The sequence below is a fragment of the Lissotriton helveticus genome, chromosome 2_1, assembly GCF_964261635.1.
Source record: "Lissotriton helveticus chromosome 2_1, aLisHel1.1, whole genome shotgun sequence".
NCBI classification, from domain to species: Eukaryota; Metazoa; Chordata; class Amphibia; order Caudata; family Salamandridae; genus Lissotriton; species Lissotriton helveticus.
Genome location: NC_136059.1, coordinates 1,730,082,506 through 1,730,105,061, shown reverse-complemented (window position 1 = coordinate 1,730,105,061; position 22,556 = coordinate 1,730,082,506). Strand labels below are relative to the sequence as shown.

Genomic DNA, 22,556 nt, shown 5'->3' with positions numbered 1-22,556 from the left:
GGCAGATCGGCCTCACCCCTAGGGCCCAAGAACGATCCGCCTTCTCTACCCCAGACGGGCACTACCACTTTAAAGTCATGCCCTTCGGCATGAAAAACGCCCCGGCAACGTTCCAACGGCTGGTAAACCAGGTACTGGCGGGCCTGGAAGACTTCAGCGCCGCCTACCTGGACGACATTGCTGTGTACAGCCACCAGTGGACCGACCACCTCCGCCACCTGCGGGAGGTTCTACTCGCCCTCCAGCAAGCCGGGCTCACCATCAAGGCCAGCAAGTGCCAAGTTGGCCAAGGGTCCGTGACCTACCTGGGACACCAAGTGGGAAGCGGGCTGGTGGCCCCTCTCCAACTCAAGATTGCTGCCATCCAGGCCTGGCAACCCCCTACGAGCCAAACGGAGGTCCGGGCCTTCCTGGGGCTCACCGGATACTACCGGCGGTTCGTGAAGGACTATGGCAGCATCGTGGGGCCCCTCACAGAGCTCACCTCCAAAAAGAGCCCCAAAACCGTCAACTGGACCCCGGGCTGCCAATCAGCCTTCGAGAAGCTAAAGACCGCCATGTGCACGGCCCCCGTGCTCCAGGCTCCCGACTACAGCCGGGAATTCATTGTGCAGACGGACGCCTCCGATCATGGTGTGGGGGCCGTCCTCTCCCAACTCAACGCCGAAGGGGTCGACCATCCGGTGGTCTTCATCAGCAGACGCCTCTTGCCCCGAGAACAGCGCTGGAGCACCATTGAGAGGGAGGCCTTCGCCGTAGTCTGGGCACTCAAGAAGCTCCGGCCATACCTCTTCGGCACCCACTTCCGGGTGCAAACAGACCACCGACCCCTGCAATGGCTGATGCAAATGCGGGGGGAGAACCCGAAGCTGTTGCGCTGGTCCATCTCCCTGCAGGGGATGGACTTCACGGTGGAACATCGTCCAGGCCAGGACCACGCCAACGCCGACGGCCTGTCACGCTTTTTCCGCCTCAGCGAGGAGAGTCCCCAGGAAGATGGCTGACTCTCCCCGCCTTCAGCTGGGGGGGACGCATGTTGGACAGGCCGCATGTTCGAGCTGTACCCCCTCCCCGCAATGGGACCAGGACCCTGGCTCTCCCTGCATCCCCAGCCAGAGTCCACCAACGACCACCCGAAGTACCCTGCAATCCCTCCACTACAAGACACCAGCTCCGGACCCAGCTGGCCCGGGTCACCATCTACCCCACGACATCGACCCGGCCGCCATCTTGGGGCACTGCAGCACGAGGCCGCGTGGCCTCAACTCGACCCTCACCCTGGGCCCGGCCGGGCCCGACATCGAGGCACCAACCTCCCCCCAGGAGGCAGAGTGACCACTTGGCGAGTCAATGGGAGAAGGAATCGTCAACGGCTCTCCTCCGCCAGGTGTCGATCACCCCAGGCCGCCTGGGCGCTGGCTCCACCCCCCTGCTGGGTGTCTGGACTCCCTCATCCCGGACCTCCCGGCCCCCAGGCGCGAGGGTCCGGACATCAAAGGGGACCAGACCTATAACTGGGGCAGGACCAGACCAGGAAGGCAGTTGTACCTGGAGTCGAGAGACCCGAGAAGAACTCATCCGTGACTTGGCCTGCTGGCGCTGCCGCGGCCCTCTGCCTCGTGAAACCATCTTGGCCTGCTGGCGCTGCCGCGGCCCTCTGCCTCGTGAAACCACCATCTTGGCCTGCTGGCGCTGCCGCGGCCCTCTGCCTCGTGAAACCATCGTCTTGGCCTGCTGGCGCTGCCGCGGCCCTCTGCCTCGTGAAACCATCGTCTTGGCCTGCTGGCGCTGCCGCGGCCCTCTGCCTCGTGAAACCATCTTGGCCTGCTGGCGCTGCCGCGGCCCTCTGCCTCGTGAAACCATCGACTTGGCCTGCTGGCGCTGCCGCGGCCCTCTGCTTTATGAGACTATCACCTTGGCCTGCTGGCGCTGCCGCGGCCCGACCCCGAGACCCTCCAGCTCGAGGATTGTGAGCTCGCCTTTTACCACCACCTGTACCGATCCGGTACTAAGACTGTCCCGCTACCCCCTTTCCCTACAGAGACTAGAAGTGAGAGGACCCCCGGGTCCAAGTTATCCTGTATCGCTGATATCCTTGCCTTAAGAACCTTATATAAAGCCTTGAACTCGACTTGGTGTGGTGCCTGTTTGTGGGGAGGGAGGGTACTTGTCTGTACGATCGCCGGAGACGGTCCCCCTCGGGGATCTCTCCCTCGGTATCCGGCCGACCCTCAGGGTCCTCACTCTGCACTCCCTATGCACTCTCCACTCCCTATGCACTCTGCACTCCCTATGCACTCTCCACTCTGCACTCCCTATGCACTCTGCACTCCCTATGCACTCTGCACTCCCTATGCACTCCCTATGCACTCTCCACTCTGCACTCCCTATGCACTCTCCACTCTCCACTCTGCACTCCCTATGCACTCTCCACTCCCTATGCACTCTCCACTCCCTATGCACTCTCCACTCCCTATGCACTCTCCACTCCCTATGCACTCCCTATGCCCTCTGCAGTCCCTATGCACTATGCACTCTCCACTCCCTATGCACTCTCCACTCCCTATGCACTCTCCACTCCCTATGCACTCTCCACTCCCTATGCACTCTCCACTCTGCACTCCCTATGCACTCTCCACTCTGCACTCCCTTATGCACTCTCCACTCTGCACTCCCTATGCACTCTCCACTCCCTATGCACTCTCCACTCCCTGTGCACTCTCCACTCCCTGTGCACTCTCCACTCCCTGTGCACTCTCCACTCCCTGTGCACTCTCCACTCCCTGTGCACTCTCCACTCCCTGTGCACTCCCTATGCACTCTCCATGCACTCTGCACTCTCTATGCACTCTGCACTCTCTATGCACTATGCACTCTCTATGCACTCTGCACTCTCCACTCCCTATGCACTCTGCACTCTCCACTCCCTATGCACTCTGCACTCTCCACTCCCTATGCACTCTGCACTCTCCACTCCCTATGCACTCTGCACTCTCCACTCCCTATGCACTCTGCACTCTCCATGCACTCTCCACTCCCTATGCACTCTCCACTCTCCATGCACTCTCCACTCTCCACTCCCTATGCACTCTGCACTCTCCACTCCCTATGCACTCTCCACTCTCCACTCCCTATGCACTCTGCACTCTCCACTCCCTATGCACTCTGCACTCTCCACTCCCTATGCACTCTGCACTCTCCACTCCCTATGCACTCTGCACTCTCCACTCCCTATGCACTCTGCACTCTCCACTCCCTATGCACTCTGCACTCTCCACTCCCTATGCACTCTGCACTCTCCATGCACTCTCCACTCCCTATGCACTCTCCACTCTCCATGCACTCTCCACTCTCCACTCCCTATGCACTCTGCACTCTCCACTCCCTATGCACTCTCCACTCTCCACTCCCAATGCACTCTCCACTCTCCATGCACTCTCCACTCTCCACTCCCTATGCACTCTGCACTCTCCACTCCCTATGCACTCTCCACTCTCCACTCCCTATGCACTCTCCACTCTCCACTCCCTATGCACTCTCCACTCCCTATGCACTCTCCACTCTCCACTCCCTATGCACTCTCCACTCTGCACTCCCTATGCACTCTGCACTCTGCACTCCCTATGCACTCTGCACTCCCTATGCACTCTCCACTCCCTATGCACTCTCCACTCCCTATGCACTCTCCACTCCCTATGCACTCTCCACTCCCTATGCACTCCCTATGCACTCTGCACTCCCTATGCACTCTCCACTCTGCACTCCCTATGCACTCTGCACTCTGCACTCCCTATGCACTCTCCACTCCCTATGCACTCTCCACTCCCTATGCACTCTCCACTCCCTGTGCACTCTCCACTCCCTATGCACTCTCCACTCCCTATGCACTCTCCACTCCCTATGCACTCTCCACTCCCTATGCACTCTCCACTCCCTATGCACTCTCCACTCCCTATGCACTCTCCACTCCCTATGCACTCTCCACTCTCCACTCCCTATGCACTCTGCACTCTCCACTCCCTATGCACTCTGCACTCTCCACTCCCTATGCACTCTGCACTCTCCACTCCCTATGCACTCTGCACTCTCCACTCCCTATGCACTCTGCACTCTCCACTCCCTATGCACTCTGCACTCTCCATGCACTCTCCACTCCCTATGCACTCTCCACTCTCCATGCACTCTCCACTCCCTATGCACTCTCCACTCTCCATGCACTCTCCACTCTCCACTCCCTATGCACTCTGCACTCTCCACTCCCTATGCACTCTCCACTCTCCACTCCCTATGCACTCTCCACTCTCCATGCACTCTCCACTCTCCACTCCCTATGCACTCTGCACTCTCCACTCCCTATGCACTCTCCACTCTCCACTCCCTATGCACTCTCCACTCTCCACTCCCTATGCACTCTCCACTCCCTATGCACTCTCCACTCTCCACTCCCTATGCACTCTCCACTCTGCACTCCCTATGCACTCTGCACTCTGCACTCCCTATGCACTCTCCACTCCCTATGCACTCTCCACTCCCTATGCACTCTCCACTCCCTATGCACTCTCCACTCCCTATGCACTCTCCACTCCCTATGCACTCTCCACTCCCTATGCACTCTCCACTCCCTATGCACTCTCCACTCCCTATGCACTCTCCACTCCCTATGCACTCTCCACTCTGCACTCCCTATGCACTCTCCACTCCGCACTCCCTATGCACTCTCCACTCCCTATGCACTCTCCACTCTGCACTCCCTATGCACTCTCCACTCCCTATGCACTCTGCACTCCCTATGCACTCTCCACTCTGCACTCCCTATGCACTCTGCACTCCCTATGCACTCTGCACTCCCTATGCACTCCCTATGCACTCTCCACTCTGCACTCCCTATTCACTCTCCACTCTGCACTCCCTATGCACTCTCCACTCCCTATGCACTCTCCACTCCCTATGCACTCTCCACTCCCTATGCACTCTCCACTCCCTTTGCACTCTCCACTCCCTATGCACTCTCCACTCCCTATGCACTCTCCACTCCCTATGCACTCCCTATGCCCTCTGCAGTCCCTATGCACTATGCACTCTCCACTCCCTATGCACTCTCCACTCCCTATGCACTCTCCACTCCCTATGCACTCTCCACTCCCTATGCACTCTCCACTCTGCACTCCCTATGCACTCTCCACTCTGCACTCCCTTATGCACTCTCCACTCTGCACTCCCTATGCACTCTCCACTCCCTATGCACTCTCCACTCCCTGTGCACTCTCCACTCCCTGTGCACTCTCCACTCCCTGTGCACTCTCCACTCCCTGTGCACTCTCCACTCCCTGTGCACTCCCTATGCACTCTCCATGCACTCTGCACTCTCTATGCACTCTGCACTCTCTATGCACTCTGCACTCTCTATGCACTCTGCACTCTCCACTCCCTATGCACTCTGCACTCTCCACTCCCTATGCACTCTGCACTCTCCACTCCCTATGCACTCTGCACTCTCCACTCCCTATGCACTCTGCACTCTCCACTCCCTATGCACTCTGCACTCTCCATGCACTCTCCACTCCCTATGCACTCTCCACTCCCTATGCACTCTCCACTCTCCATGCACTCTCCACTCTCCACTCCCTATGCACTCTGCACTCTCCACTCCCTATGCACTCTCCACTCTCCACTCCCTATGCACTCTCCACTCTCCACTCCTTATGCACTCTGCACTCTCCACTCCCTATGCACTCTGCACTCTCCACTCCCTATGCACTCTGCACTCTCCACTCCCTATGCACTCTGCACTCTCCACTCCCTATGCACTCTGCACTCTCCATGCACTCTCCACTCCCTATGCACTCTGCACTCTCCACTCCCTATGCACTCTGCACTCTCCACTCCCTATGCACTCTCCACTCTCCACTCCCTATGCACTCTCCACTCTCCATGCACTCTCCACTCTCCACTCCCTATGCACTCTGCACTCTCCACTCCCTATGCACTCTCCACTCTCCACTCCCTATGCACTCTCCACTCTCCACTCCCTATGCACTCTCCACTCCCTATGCACTCTCCACTCTCCACTCCCTATGCACTCTCCACTCTGCACTCCCTATGCACTCTGCACTCTGCACTCCCTATGCACTCTCCACTCCCTATGCACTCTCCACTCCCTATGCACTCTCCACTCCCTATGCTCTCTCCACTCCCTATGCACTCTCCACTCCCTATGCACTCTCCACTCCCTATGCACTCTCCACTCCCTATGCACTCTCCACTCTGCACTCCCTATGCACTCTCCACTCCGCACTCCCTATGCACTCTCCACTCCCTATGCACTCTCCACTCTGCACTCCCTATGCACTCTCCACTCCCTATGCACTCTGCACTCCCTATGCACTCTCCACTCTGCACTCCCTATGCACTCTGCACTCCCTATGCACTCTGCACTCCCTATGCACTCCCTATGCACTCTCCACTCTGCACTCCCTATGCACTCTCCACTCTCCACTCTGCACTCCCTATGCACTCTCCACTCCCTATGCACTCTCCACTCCCTATGCACTCTCCACTCCCTATCCACTCTCCACTCCCTATGCACTCTCCACTCCCTATGCACTCTCCACTCCCTATGCACTCTCCACTCCCTATGCACTCTCCACTCCCTATGCCCTCTGCAGTCCCTATGCACTATGCACTCTCCACTCCCTATGCACTCTCCACTCCCTATGCACTCTCCACTCTGCACTCCCTATGCACTCTCCACTCTGCACTCCCTTATGCACTCTCCACTCTGCACTCCCTATGCACTCTCCACTCCCTATGCACTCTCCACTCCCTGTGCACTCTCCACTCCCTGTGCACTCTCCACTCCCTGTGCACTCCCTATGCACTCTCCATGCACTCTGCACTCTCTATGCACTCTGCACTCTCTATGCACTCTGCACTCTCTATGCACTCTGCACTCTCCACTCCCTATGCACTCTGCACTCTCCACTCCCTATGCACTCTGCACTCTCCACTCCCTATGCACTCTGCACTCTCCACTCCCTATGCACTCTGCACTCTCCACTCCCTATGCACTCTGCACTCTCCACTCCCTATGCACTCTGCACTCTCCATGCACTCTCCACTCCCTATGCACTCTCCACTCTCCATGCACTCTCCACTCTCCACTCCCTATGCACTCTGCACTCTCCACTCCCTATGCACTCTCCACTCTCCACTCCCTATGCACTCTCCACTCTCCACTCCCTATGCACTCTGGACTCTCCACTCCCTATGCACTCTGCACTCTCCACTCCCTATGCACTCTGCACTCTCCACTCCCTATGCACTCTGCACTCTCCACTCCCTATGCACTCTGCACTCTCCACTCCCTATGCACTCTGCACTCTCCACTCCCTATGCACTCTGCACTCTCCATGCACTCTCCACTCCCTATGCACTCTCCACTCTCCATGCACTCTCCACTCTCCACTCCCTATGCACTCTGCACTCTCCACTCCCTATGCACTCTCCACTCTCCACTCCCTATGCACTCTCCACTCTCCATGCACTCTCCACTCTCCACTCCCTATGCACTCTGCACTCTCCACTCCCTATGCACTCTCCACTCTCCACTCCCTATGGACTCTCCACTCTCCACTCCCTATGCACTCTCCACTCCCTATGCACTCTCCACTCCCTATGCACTCTCCACTCTGCACTCCCTATGCACTCTGCACTCCCTATGCACTCTCCACTCCCTATGCACTCTCCACTCCCTATGCACTCTCCACTCCCTATGCACTCTCCACTCCCTATGCACTCTCCACTCCCTATGCACTCTCCACTCCCTATGCACTCTCCACTCTGCACTCCCTATGCACTCTCCACTCCGCACTCCCTATGCACTCTCCACTCCCTATGCACTCTCCACTCTGCACTCCCTATGCACTCTCCACTCCTTATGCACTCTGCACTCCCTATGCACTCTCCACTCTGCACTCCCTATGCACTCTCCACTCTGCACTCCCTATGCACTCTGCACTCTGCACTACCTATGCACTCTCCACTCCCTATGCACTCTCCACTCTATATGCTCTCTCCACTCCCTATGCACTCTCCACTCCCTATGCACTCTCCACTCCCTATGCACTCTCCACTCCCTATGCACTCTCCACTCCCTATGCACTCTCCACTCCCTATGCACTCTCCACTCTGCACTCCCTATGCACTCTCCACTCCGCACTCCCTATGCACTCTCCACTCCCTATGCACTCTCCACTCTGCACTCCCTATGCACTCTCCACTCCCTATGCACTCTGCACTCCCTATGCACTCTCCACTCTGCACTCCCTATGCACTCTGCACTCCCTATGCACTCTGCACTCCCTATGCACTCTCCACTCTGCACTCCCTATGCACTCTCCACTCTCCACTCTGCACTTCCTATGCACTCTCCACTCCCTATGCACTCTCCACTCCCTATGCACTTTCCACTCCCTATGCACTCTCCACTCCCTATGCACTCTCCACTCCCTATGCACTCTCCACTCCCTATGCACTCTCCACTCCCTATGCACTCTCCACTCCCTATGCACTCCCTATGCCCTCTGCAGTCCCTATGCACTATGCACTCTCCACTCCCTATGCACTCTCCACTCCCTATGCACTCTCCACTCCCTATGCACTCTCCACTCCCTATGCACTCTCCACTCTGCACTCCCTATGCACTCTCCACTCTGCACTCCCTTATGCACTCTCCACTCTGCACTCCCTATGCACTCTCCACTCCCTATGCACTCTCCACTCCCTGTGCACTCTCCACTCCCTGTGCACTCTCCACTCCCTGTGCACTCCCTATGCACTCTCCATGCACTCTGCACTCTCTATGCACTCTGCACTCTCTATGCACTCTGCACTCTCTATGCACTCTGCACTCTCCACTCCCTATGCACTCTGCACTCTCCACTCCCTATGCACTCTGCACTCTCCACTCCCTATGCACTCTGCACTCTCCACTCCCTATGCACTCTGCACTCTCCATGCACTCTCCACTCCCTATGCACTCTCCACTCTCCACGCACTCTCCACTCTCCACTCTCCATGCACTCTCCACTCTCCACTCCCTATGCACTCTGCACTCTCCACTCCCTATGCACTCTGCACTCTCCACTCCCTATGCACTCTCCACTCTCCACTCCCTATGCACTCTCCACTCTCCACTCCCTATGCACTCTGCACTCTCCACTCCTTATGCACTCTGCACTCTCCACTCCCTATGCACTCTGCACTCTCCACTCCCTATGCACTCTGCACTCTCCACTCCCTATGCACTCTGCACTCTCCATGCACTCTCCACTCCCTATGCACTCTCCACTCTCCATGCACTCTCCACTCTCCACTCCCTATGCACTCTGCACTCTCCACTCCCTATGCACTCTCCACTCTCCACTCCCTATGCACTCTCCACTCTCCATGCACTCTCCACTCTCCACTCCCTATGCACTCTGCACTCTCCACTCCCTATGCACTCTCCACTCTCCACTCCCTATGCACTCTCCACTCCCTATGCACTCTCCACTCCCTATGCACTCTCCACTCCCTATGCACTCTCCACTCTCCACTCCCTATGCACTCTCCACTCTGCACTCCCTATGCACTCTGCACTCTGCACTCCCTATGCACTCTCCACTCCCTATGCACTCTCCACTCCCTATGCACTCTCCACTCCCTATGCACTCTCCACTCCCTATGCACTCTCCACTCCCTATGCACTCTCCACTCCCTATGCACTCTCCACTCTGCACTCCCTATGCACTCTCCACTCCGCACTCCCTATGCACTCTCCACTCCCTATGCACTCTCCACTCCTTATGCACTCTGCACTCCCTATGCACTCTCCACTCTGCACTCCCTATGCACTCTGCACTCCCTATGCACTCTGCACTCCCTATGCACTCCCTATGCACTCTCCACTCTGCACTCCCTATGCACTCTCCACTCTCCACTCTGCACTCCCTATGCACTCTCCACTCCCTATGCACTCTCCACTCCCTATGCACTCTCCACTCCCTATGCACTCTCCACTCCCTATGCACTCTCCACTCCCTATGCACTCCCTATGCGCTCTGCAGTCCCTATGCACTATGCACTCTCCACTCCCTATGCACTCTCCACTCCCTATGCACTCTCCACTCCCTATGCACTCTCCACTCCCTATGCACTCTCCACTCTCCATTTATGGAGCTAGCCAATGGGAGGTGGGGGACGTTCCAATAGTCTATATGGTAAACAAAAGATTTCACCTGCGCGAACTGCTTGCGCAGATCGCCAGGTCGAAACCTAAAAAGTAAGTGAATGTCCGAAACATGTATTGTAGATGGCAGCGGGAGCATGCATGATAACTGCGCTATTTATAAATAAATATAAATAGTATGTTGAACGATGCGGTTAGATATTGAGCTCAGGCGAGGCCATGCTGTACTTATGTTAGTTTATGTGAGTACGCTGACTAACTATTAATGGATATGAGAGCGCTGTAGCAACTGCGGTTTTATCTTACGAAACCCTTAACCGCTCACTGGCTGGTCATTGTGAGGACGGGATAAGCTTGCATTCTATTAATAATTACGCCGTGGCGGTCTTTACGGTTAATGGGGTATCGTGAGGATGTCCAGTGGGTGTTCTTACAAAATGGACATCATTGTGTACGTGTGCAATATGAGAATATGTGAGTCGAATCATTTTTACTTTAATGAGGTGGTTGATGCGTGATATATAGTTTTTTTTAACATATACATTAATTCTTGAGGAAAATAATAAATACATTAGGAGCAATGTCATGGTATGATGGTCTGTCCCAAACGGTTGGGGATATGTTTTGAAACAGTTGAGATGGTGTAGTGTGGACATATAGGAGTGACTTTTCCGACCATTTTGATACTTAGGTTATGGCAACAGTCGACAATTAGCAATATTTTTATTGCAATATTTTATATTTCTTTACAGTTATAGACGCCTCACCTATCATGGTGAGCACTCAACAGTCTGTCTGAATACAAAGACCATGAACTGGATTTGACCTCATATTCTGGAATCCAACTTAAACGATTTGAGGTAATGGTAGTCAGTGTCCCGTTCGATAATAAATGTTTGTCTGTTGAGCCTCTCTACTGAATGTATTTTATTGTAGCAATTACGGACTTTACGAAAACTTGGGTACAAATGAAAGAGTGTGACCGGGACTGAATTAATTTCAGGAATTGAACTTCATTATTTTGAGGTAAAGTACTGTGATGCTCCTTTAAGGATAAGAATCGATCGCTAAGTTACTGTATGGACTTAGGCCAAGTCACAGATATTAGGTGTGTTTCTTCTTGTAGCTATCTTGGACATTGTAACAATCTGGCTTTATTCCTGATAACCTTCCATATTGGAGTACTTTTGACTATTGGTGAGGATCAATCTGAGTTGTGGTTTCTGATTTAATGGTGGACACTAGTGGGTGTACAACATACCTATATATGTCTGTGTTTATTTTATTTTATTAAGACTTAATTTGTGGGTATCATATTTTTTTACTTGATTAGATGGTTTTCACTTGAGGTTCCTTGTACGACGCTGGTTTATTTGCTGGGCTCTTCCTTCGAATTCTTTCAAGACCTCACTGGGTGTTTGGGAGCTTTCTCCTTTTCTTTCTGGCTCTTTTCACTTGTAGGTATTTTTGAGTATTGTATCTATGTTGGAGTACAATACAGTGCAAAATTGCATACTCAAAAATCACTGTTAAAAAGTATCACATGGAGACATGAATTCCACTTATGCTAACAATGAGAATCATGGCATGTTTTAAGAAAAAAATATGTTATGTTAATGATTATGCTGTGTGTGTATCTTGTTATTGATAGGCTATTTGATTGTATTTATGTTATGCTTGCAGCCCTGAGGAAGCCCTATTCAGGGCGAAACGCGCTGGCTGCATTTTCTCATCGCCTTATGTTGTGTGTGGTTCGAGTATCCATTAAAGGAACAGATATAACATCGTTGAAGAGTCCGGATAGATTCTCTTGCTTTGCATTTGTGCTTTTTAACACTTATGCTGCTTAAAAAATGAGCTAACGGCCCCACAGCTGACTAAATGTTGAGCAGCTCAATCTTTCAGTCCCAAAGGTATCAAGTCCTGTGCCAATAGCCTCCGAGACCTGCTGCGGTTGGGTCCCATTCGCCCTGATGAAGTTCCCATATTAGGAACGAAACGCATTGGCTGTTGTCCTATTTTGAATATATAAAGAAAAATAAAGAATATTGAAACATAATACATTGGCTAATCTGTGACTCCATTCCTGATGCTGCCTCCACGCTTTTTTGCACTTATACTGCTTAACCTGTCATGGTGTCTCACACTAGGACAAGTTCAACATATTTATGTGGGGCCCTACTTCCTGGCAGGAGGGACCGCGTCCAACCTGTGAAAATAGTGGGTGGACGCCGTGTACCTGCGTGTACCTCCCCCCCACACACACACACTCATGCCCTGCACAAGAGCATACATTACACAGTGCTACAGTTGCTATTATCATTTATTTTTATAGCAAACTTCAACGTTCAGGGCTTTGAAAAATAAACGGGTGAAGTTCACGCTACAGAAAACAATAAACAAATATTCACAGTTTAAGAATATTTTGCTTAAATAGCAGACTGCTACAACGTTTTAAACATGCAGTCACTGGCTGACGCTGTGTGCGAGGAACGTACAGCGAAGGGTGGTAGAAAGGAAGTCGCAATATAGCAAATATCAGGCATTAAACATATTTACATTTTTAAAAGTAAAGTACAGGGTAACATCTGTATTTTTATTATGACATATCTCATTGCTGCGAGACACAATTGCTGTGAATCTGCACCAGCCTCAAGATGGCAGGGGAGTACTTCCACGTCAAGCCACCAGGTGGCGCTCTAGTTTATTTTCTGCCCTCCCGAATAGCTTCTTTCCTGCATCCCTTGGAGGAGGAGGAAGGAGAAGGAGGAGGGTTCTTTTTGAAGACTCGCTGGTACTATTTCCTCCTGTTGGCAATTTGACTTCCTCCTTCTCCTCCTCCCCTGCCCCTCCTTTCCCCGCCACACGCTAGTTTTGTTTTGGTTTTGTGCCTTTCCCCACCCCTCCCCAGCCTCCCCAAAGGATTATTTTATAATTTCAAGCCAAAGAGAAACAGCACAGCCCGAAAAGAGGAAACACAACAATGGGATGCTGTGGCAGCACGCAGGTGAGCGCTTCTGATTTCGTGGGTGTACCAAAAATGCAACAGACGTTTACTGTTTTTTGCCTTGAGCTTTAATTGGGAAACGACCAGTGATTCTTCTAGAAGGTGTATTTTGAAGATCCTATGGGTCACACCAGGGAGGGGCACGAGGCTCCTAAATTGCATATTTTTTTTAACTGTGCCAGCCCACATATGTGTTTTTTCCGGGCGGCTGTTGCGGAGAGGTTACGTTTGTTGACAAGAAATGTGGTCTCGGTTTCATTAGTACAATGTGTTTCAATTAGGGTGTTTAATCTGGGTGCTGTTTGCTGTGTATTTCTGTGGCAGACCATGAACAGGTTTGTTATTGATACCCCTAATCCCTTCCTCCCCCCGTGGGAACTGGAATCATGTACTGTTTATGATGACTGCTGCTCAGTGCTTGTCTTGACCATCTGCCCCCTGAAGTTGTGCTTGTTTCCTGGCAGTCCTGCTGCCTGCGTCTTGCGTAAGTTTTCTCACCTTTCCCCTTCACTCTCACAAGTTACATGGCCACCGTTCAAGACAGTAGCCAGGATTCCCTGGACGCCTGCCACCAGCAGCATTGCAGTCCCATTGCGTTTTTGGCACCTGCTGCGTCTGCCTGGGAAGCACCGGGAGCTCCGACGCTCTCCCGCCTTCTAATCCTGACAATACATCATTTTGTATATTTAAATATGCACGATGGTGCTCTTATGCCGAAAGGAGGAGTCGTGGGAGGAAGAGATTTTCATTTTGTAACATGAGGCTGAGTGCATGCTCTTTATTGTGAAGGTTTGGTGGGCTGTGGTAAGCCTGCACTCAATATTTTTTCTTTCTATAGTTAAGATATTTACGTTGGGCGTTAGCCTGTCGTGTCGCAAAAAACACCTGCTACAACCCAGTGGGAGCTAGTTCCTTTAGGATACCATGCCATGCTACTGCTTTGCACACAATGACAGGCGATCTGCTTAGAAATGAGGTCCAAAGATTTAAAATGTTGATTTGTAAGCTTATATATGAGATGCCTGTTATGATTAAGTGTAAACTTAAAACAATAAAAACAGATTTGACACATTTTTTTTATAATATTGATGTATATATTTATCTGCTTTTTTTTTTTACGCAGTCGGAGCGACTGCGTAAGAAAGACATTCTCAAGCGAATTATCCATTCTCAGGCAGATTATGACAGTGTCAGTCACTGGTTTGGATGATGTTAATCCTTTTCTTTAGCCCTGCTTGCATTTACAGTAGTTTAGCCACCTCAAGACCTCTCGCATATCTTCTTGATTTTGGAGGTTAATGAGATGTAATATGGGGGCGCTAAAGAGCCCAGCCGCAAAGTTCTGCACTCAACTGAGGCTCTGCCAGAGATGACAACCCGCTATTTATTCCAACAAATTGAGGGCATCGGGCACCCCTGGACTTATATTATTGCAGCCCCCTTCTGTGAGCTGAGTCTGACAATTGCTGTAGCTACTGAATTGGATCAACGGGTGCAGCGCAGGGATTGCAGTGCAGCTCAGGCCTGGGCCATATTGACCTCTGCGGTCCCACCGGATTTGGGCTTACGGTGGCCACTCTACGGACATGGCTTGGTCGGCTGCCTTCCTCCGTGGAACTCGAGTGAGTGGTGGCCCCAGCGTGATTGACCTGCCGGAGACTGGGTTTATGCCAGCCCGATGCCCGCTGTCGTCCTTTTGCTGCGATCACTTGGTGGTTCGTGGAGTGCCTGGACCCTTCGAGACTCATGGGGACCGTACAGAGGCGTAGATCTTCTGCAGGGAGACTAATCCTGGTGGCGCTTCACCTCAGATTTCCCGGCCCGCTCTGAATCACCGGAGAGTGACTGGGGAAGTTCTGAGACCTGGGCGGACTGCAGTGTGGCAAGTGCTCTACGAGGCTCGGGAGATTTGGCTGCAAAAACAGTCTTGCGAAGTGGCCTATAAAACAAATGAGCGACACTGTATGGGGTCTAGCGGCACCCAGTGGGGACTGTGTTTTCTAGAACAGCTGTGGAGAGGGCATTGGCCTTAAAGGATATAATACGATCTACTACACGAGGAGAGCAGCGGCTGCTGCGCATTATAGCCCTCATTGACCGTAGCACCTGACCCAATCTCTCTTCCCTCTCAAGGCTCAGAGCACACTAATCAGCCTATAGCATGTGCTCCCCTCCACTTGGCTCTGTTTTCCACGATTGAGCTAGTGCTCTGCCAACCGCCGGCCTGGTCTTAATGCGGCAGAGTGACACTTGTGGACCTGCTCATGCCCCCCTCATATTGATGTGTGGTGGTATTTAGCTGACCAGGCCTAACTCACCCTAGATGACTGCAAACTTATGCCTCACCTGGCTCTGCACAGTAAGACACTACCTCAACTGCTGGATCTGTATTGTTCCCGTTCACTTCAGTTGAACTTATTCTTGACCTTCGCGTACCCCCTGTGACCATTCAGCGTGTGGCGGATTCCGAACGCTGCCCTGGATCTACATGATACTCAGCTGTATGTGAGCTATTATTAAGTGGCTGCCCAACCCCACTAGAAGCGACGTGGTGGATGTAGCCCAGTCCTACAATACAGGCCTATGCTCCGTGACAACCACTAATCTCCCACTGATGATGGTGCTGTCTTTACCTGTGGAATTGTACCTGAGTGGTTAGTTGAGCTTCTCCGCACCAGGTGTGTCCCACCTGAGAGGATAGGGAAAGCTGACACCAAACATTCCAAACTCTCTTTTGTCAACCAGCGACAAACACGTGCCAGGGAACTGCTCTCTGGAGACGCGTAGGGGGGGCGCTACTGGAGGCGGAAGGCCCATCCCCGGACCTTGACATCCGTACAATGTTCTTAGACTTGAAGCAGAGCTTAACGGCAATCAACCCCAAAATTTATCTTCTTGCTGGCAGGTTTGATCGGCTGAAAGAGAAGGTCAATAAACACAACGATCGCATTGATCAACTGGAACTACGCACATCTGATGCTGAAGACGAACATTGCTTGGACAGGGAAAAGCTTCTGTGCATGAAAAAGGTACTTTAGGTAATGCGTAATAAGAATGAAGATTTAGAAGCTCGATCCAATGGAACAATCTGCAAATTATTGGTGTACCGGAGTCGACAGAAACTAGTAGAATGGAAGACTTTGTGGAGGACATGCTGCACACATTCTTCAGTCCCGAACAATCTCCCATATTTACAGTTGAAAGGGCAAATAGGTCTCTTGGCCCTAGGCCGCCTCCTGAAACTCTGCCATGCCCCATCATTGCCCAAGTATTAAATTACCAGGACAGGGACACTGCCTTGCGTCTTGCGAGGGAGAGGAGACCTCTGCATTACAAGGGAACTGAGATTTCTATGTTCCTGGAATTCACGATGTCCGTGCAGTCTGCGCGCAGACACTTCCTGCCGATCAAGTGTGCCCTTCAACGCATGGACGCAAGCTACTCACTTCTATATACTGCAAATATCTCATGCTGGCAAAACTCTCATCTTCACAAACCCCAAGAAGGCTTCCAAGTTCGCCAAAAGCATCCTTCTGAGGCAGTTGGTTCTCCCATTAGAGACTGAGAGCAGGATGAGGCACATCTTAACGGAAGTGATTAAGCCCTGATTTCCTAGCTGGCTGGGGAGATCTGGGATAACCCTCCCCGGTACTGTGCACACAGTGGACCACCGTGCCTGGAAATGCCTGCTGGAGCCTTTCTCCTTCGCCTGGACCGGGAACTAAGACAGTTGATAATACAGAAGTCTTGCCTATTGTCACCTCATTTGGCAGCAGCCTGGATTCTGATTTCAGCCATAGTTGCCAAACAGCAGGATTTCCTAACGCACCGGTGATCTGCGGTGTCTCCATGTTCAATATCTCCAGCAACCCAGCTACTAGTAGTAGGTTAGGGAACAGGTCTCCTAGTTTGCCCCTATGGGATGATTCCCAGAAATGTACAATCTCAATATTGTTGGGGTTTGCTAGTAGGGAGGGGATTGTGCATTTGGTCCATTTGGGGGGGCAAAGTGGGTGGTGGGTGTGTCTGTTTATTATGGGTGTTAGAAGTTGCCTCCTTGGCTGATAAATATGTTGCTTTCTTTCTGAATGTCACTCAGTCTATACTCCTAATAGCCATTTAGAGGAAGGTGCTCATTGCTTCTTTATCCAAATACTGAACTATCATGCGATCAATTAAAGCTGTAACCTGGAATATCAGGGACCTTAATGACCATCGCAAGGCACACCAGGTCTATGCATATCTACTGATACACTCCATAGATATCTTCTTTTTACAAGAACTACACCTCACTGAGGGGACTCTTGCACAGCTGCGATCCGGATAGGGTAGGGAAATGCATGTAGCCTTTTACTCTAACTACAGCCGGGGAGTGGCGATTCTCATTAGGAGGGGGCTACCATGGTGCATGTGTTGTGCCATATGTGATACTCTCGGCATATGTGTTCTCCTTTCTGGTATTCTACAAGACCACCCAGTCAAACTTCTCTCCATCTACGGCCCCAACACAGACGACCCTCAATTCTTTGCTGAAGTATGACGGTTGACTGGGACAGTAGGTCCTGAAGCGATTCTATGGGGAGGGGATTTTATATAGTGCTTAATCTGGAGATGGACAGATCTAGCAACTTTAGACGTCCTCCCCCTCGTGCAGCGGCTTAGCTGTGACTCATCATGGATGATTTTGACCTGACCGACCTTTGGCGCTTCCGACACGCTGACCAGATAGAGAGTACTTTCATAACAACGGCTCACGCTTTGTGGTCATGAATAGATTATTGGTTGGCATAGCGGAATGTGCTGGCTTGGACAGACAAGATCTCCCATTTACAGTGGACGCACTCTAATCATGCTTCTGTTCTACTGGAGTTGTTACTTCTGGACAGTTTCCCCCGTTACGCCCCCATGCTTTCATGTGGAAACTTACAACAGGACCCCTGCGAGATCAGGTGTTCCAGGAACATATAGGGACAGCAGTAGTAGAATATTTTGCACACAAGAACGCCGAGATATTGCGGTCTTCCCTCTGGGAAGCATTCAAGGTTGACATTCGAGGAGCATGCATTACAAAGCAGGCGGGGGTGCTCCGTGCCTCACGTCGCCACCTTGTGTGTCTAGAGAAAAAAATTAGAGAATTTGAACTTATGTTTTTTTTACTGTCAAGACATCCCCAAACTTACATCCATTCTGAGCTGGCTATCGGAATACGAGGAGGCTGCAGGGCGAGAAAAGCACTACCACATTAGGGAGGCAAAAGCAAGATGTTTCAGAGAGGGTGATAGACCAAGCAAGTCTTTTGCTCAGCTTCTTCGTAAACCATGGGCGAGCGATTACATCTTAGATACATGACGATTGCTCCCAAGTGCACACTGGTACGGAGGCTGTACAAGAAGCTAAGGTGGTTTATCTATTTATTTGTGAGGTTTTTTCTTCTTCCCATCCCTGTATCAGACTCGCCAATGCCCTGTTCCCTTAGATCTTCCAACTTCTATGAATAAAAGGTGGTCACAGAGAATATCTGGATGAACCTTTCACAGCCAAAGAGATTATCAGGGTTATCAGTGCTTTGTATGCAGATGGGGCACCTGGCCTTGACGGCCTCACCACTGCTTTCTATAAATAAAATCCCCCCCCCCCCCTGCTTGCCCCACATATGAAGAATCTCTCGCTCATGTGGAGTCTTCCCTCTGTGCGCGAAGCACTCATTGTAACAATTTTTAGACCAGGCAAAGATCCCCATCTCTGCGATTCATATTGCCAGCTCGCCATGATTAATACAGACACCAAGATCTGAGCCAAACTTTATTGCCTCATGCCTCCTTTCACAACTGCTAACCGTGGTGAGGCCCAATCAGGCAGGCTTTGTATCTGGCAGGTCCACATCCCACAACTTGTGCATCTTCTTTGCAAAGTTCCACGCCATTGACCCAGCCTTGTGCGGCGGGTGTATTCTTGGATGCCTCTAATGCGTTCAATTCTCTTGAATGGCCATACCTCTTCGCCTTAATGACACACCTAGGACAGAGCCCCACATTCATTAAACTAATTGGTCTGCTCTATTCTCAAATGGTTACCCAATTTGTGTGTAAACGGTAGAATCTCAGTCCCCTTTGCAGTGACAAAGGGTACCCCTTGTCTCCCATACTTTTTGCAATCACTATGGAGCCGCTTGCGGCCTGGCTTCGCCAACATCATGCTCACCACGGACTCGCATTTACTCCTTGCAGAATTTTAGTATCGCTATATGCTTATACATTTAAACCCTCTCATCAGGGTATTCACCAGATTCGGAGGTCTGTCGGGTATTGAGATAAACTGGGTGAAGTCGCTTATTTTCCCACTGACAGACGAGATGTCCCCAGTCACTTCGGAATTCCCACTTGCCTGGACAGATGGCCCTTTTAAGTATCTGGGGTGTGGCTCAGTAGAGATATTGACTGCTTATGGAAGTTCAACTATGGACGACTGTTTGCATTGCTAGATGAGAGAGTTGAAGGCTGGAAGCGACTTTCCTTGTCCCTGACAGGCTGCTTAGCCATAGTGAAAATGATAATACTGCCTACTTTTTTTTACCTCTTCATTAACTTAAAGCTTCTCTTGCCACTTCACTTCCGCTGACAGCTTAGAACGCGCCTTGTATCCTTGGCATGGATGGGTGGACAACAGTGCATTGCGTGGGAGAGCATGATACTTCTCTTTAAGCAAGGTGGCTTGGGTGCCCCAGATATGGACTTGTATTACTTTAGTGCTCAAGCCCACTTTGTCCATTAATGGCTCTTCCCAACGCAGTTCCTTGCCCACAAAGCCCCTGAATCTGATCACACAGTGCCCTGCCCTTTCCAGATGGCAATGTTTATGGCCCTACACGTCCGCAAGCACAGATTGACACTGTAGCATGTACAGTATGGGCATGGGCATGGAACCAGCTCAGGCGCAGGGCAAGGGTTGAGCATCACATTGCTCCATCTCTGCCGCTCATTGGGCATCCTTCTTACCCCATCACGCGCAAACCTGGCACATTCTCTAGATTATGCAAACTACACTTTACATCTATGGGCTCAATTTACCAAAAGGATGGATTTAGGCCCAGATCCTTGTACTGGGGTGAATGTATGCCATTGTTCTACATTCTGTCCATCAACTGTGTTTTTTGCAATTTTCACCCCGAGTGGGCTGGGTATACTCAGATGTGAGTCCCAGGCTCTCCACACCACTGGAGTCAAGCTATCCAGGCTGATGAAGGCTGATAGCCAGAAACCGGTCCTTGGATGCTTGATTCCGCTCTGGGAAAGACATGGCTTGGTAGTTCGGACTGGACTGTTCCCAGGAGGCACAGGGTCAGAGCTGATTTGCATATAGCCAGTGTCTAACCCAGGGTGGTGTGGAGTGCAAAAAAACGATGGATTTAGGCCCAGATCCTTGTACTGGGGTGAATGTATGACATTGTTCTACATTCTGTCCATCAACTGTGTTTTTTGCAATTTACCCTGCCAGCAACTTTCTCTCACCGAAGCAAACCTACAAGGTGATGATACTAACTTTTACATATCATCAACTATGCGCTGCGACCCATGCCTGATTTCCAGCTGCTCCACTTACATTTCAAGTGCTCAAGGCATCCCTGGCTATCCCATCTCCCCGAAAGCTCTTAACGCGACTGTACGCTGAGATGCATAACTCTGCACCCATACATACTCCAATGAGCCGAGCACATGGGATATAGACATAACACCCCCCCCCCATTACATATGAACATGGCGCTACCGCTGTGCCCAGGCATGCACGCTTTCCCCCAACTATCTCCTCTTCCTATTCATTTTAAAATCATCCACTAACTTTACCACACCCCTGAGAAACTGTTAAGGGATGGGCCTGGGTACAGACGCACGATGTATACGTTGCTCTTTCCCTATCAACAGCTTCATACACCTTGCTTTAGGACTGCCCAGGAATGTTTGATTATTGTGCTTCAGTATTTGCAATGATAGATGACATCACGGGTCAACCACTCGAGCACTACCCTAGAGTTGTGCAGAGGTGCCGCCCGAGATAAGTAAATTGACGGCGATCCTCTTGCTTGCCAAGTGCAGGGTGTTGTGATGGGGTTGATATGCAGTGCGCCTTGCAACTGTGACGCAGCGCACTGCCAGGAACAGCTCACTGCCTTCTAGAAACTCATGCCCATACTCTGCCGACCTACAGATATCTGGCACCCTCTTAAAATATACCTTAATGCCTGAGTGGACGCTGCGGAGAATGGTCGAGTCAATGCAGAGGCTGGGCCTTCAGCTCCATTAGATGCTGTGTAATAATAAGCTGTCTTAAACTGTTTAATCATTTTTATTTTGTAACTCACTGCATGATATGGGTCTTGCTATATAGGCTACCTTGATCGTGAATATTATAGCATGACTCAGTTGAGTGACTGTTTTTAGGTCTCGCCCTGGAATTCGCATCCGAAGGATGCGTCCAGGGTCGGAGACTTATAGCGAGCTGACACGGGGGAATGACGGACAAAAAACTGTCACGCGCTTCTCCCCGGCTGGATTCAGCTGCTTGCACGCGCACCAACATTCACGCATGCGCACATCACAGGCACACGCATACACAGCACTCACGCATGCGCACATACACACGCGCTGCTTACTTTCACTTTGCAACCCCCCCCACCAGTCATCGGATTTTTTTACACACGCACGCATGCATGCATACATACACACGCACAGACGCACGCACAGGCACACACGCACACACAGGCACACACACAGACACACACGCGCGCACATGTCCCCTCCCCCCCTCACACCCCACTCACCGAGTTCTTTTCGTGTGTCCCTCTCTCCTTCCCTCTCTCCTTCGGCAGGCAGCGGCAGGCAGCGGGTCATCCTCAGCAGCACGCGGGGCTCTCCACGAGCACAGGAGCCCCGCTAGCTGACACGCAAATCTTCCGGCAATCTTCCGGCTGACTGGCACAGGAGCGCGGGGTAGGCTCCCGTCTGCTTCCTGTCTTTTTGCGGCCCCGCCCCCGTCCCAACACAGGTTGCCTGGCTTCCTGTTCGAGCCGGGCTGCGGCGGTGAGTTTTTGCACAGGGCACACGCTAACCCATATACCCGGCTGTAGCTACGCCCTCTATGCACACCTCATCAATCAATGAAAATGTACTTAGTTGGATATGGTTGTTGAAAAGATTATGCAGAACGGTGCAGTAAAGTGTTCGGTAGAATGTCGCCTTCAGTAAATTGAATGGAAACGAGTTACGAATCTCTGTGGGTAAGTGCGCATTATTTTGTGCCAACGTTTTTTTGTCTTCAAATAGCTTT

At 51.6% G+C, this 22,556-nt stretch overlaps 1 protein-coding gene across 2 annotated transcripts in view; it reads left to right on the top strand.

Moving 5' to 3' along the window:
• The first annotated feature begins 13,066 nt into the window (after window positions 1-13,066).
• Window positions 13,067-22,556, top strand: part of SLC44A1 (solute carrier family 44 member 1) — a 521,394-nt gene continuing 511,904 nt past the window's right edge. For both annotated transcript variants that reach the window (XM_078676674.1, XM_078676673.1), the window contains exon 1: window positions 13,067-13,235. In XM_078676674.1, the coding sequence (XP_078532800.1) occupies window positions 13,212-13,235 (24 nt within the window). In that variant the 5' untranslated portion in view covers window positions 13,067-13,211. The remainder of the gene's footprint in view (window positions 13,236-22,556) is intronic.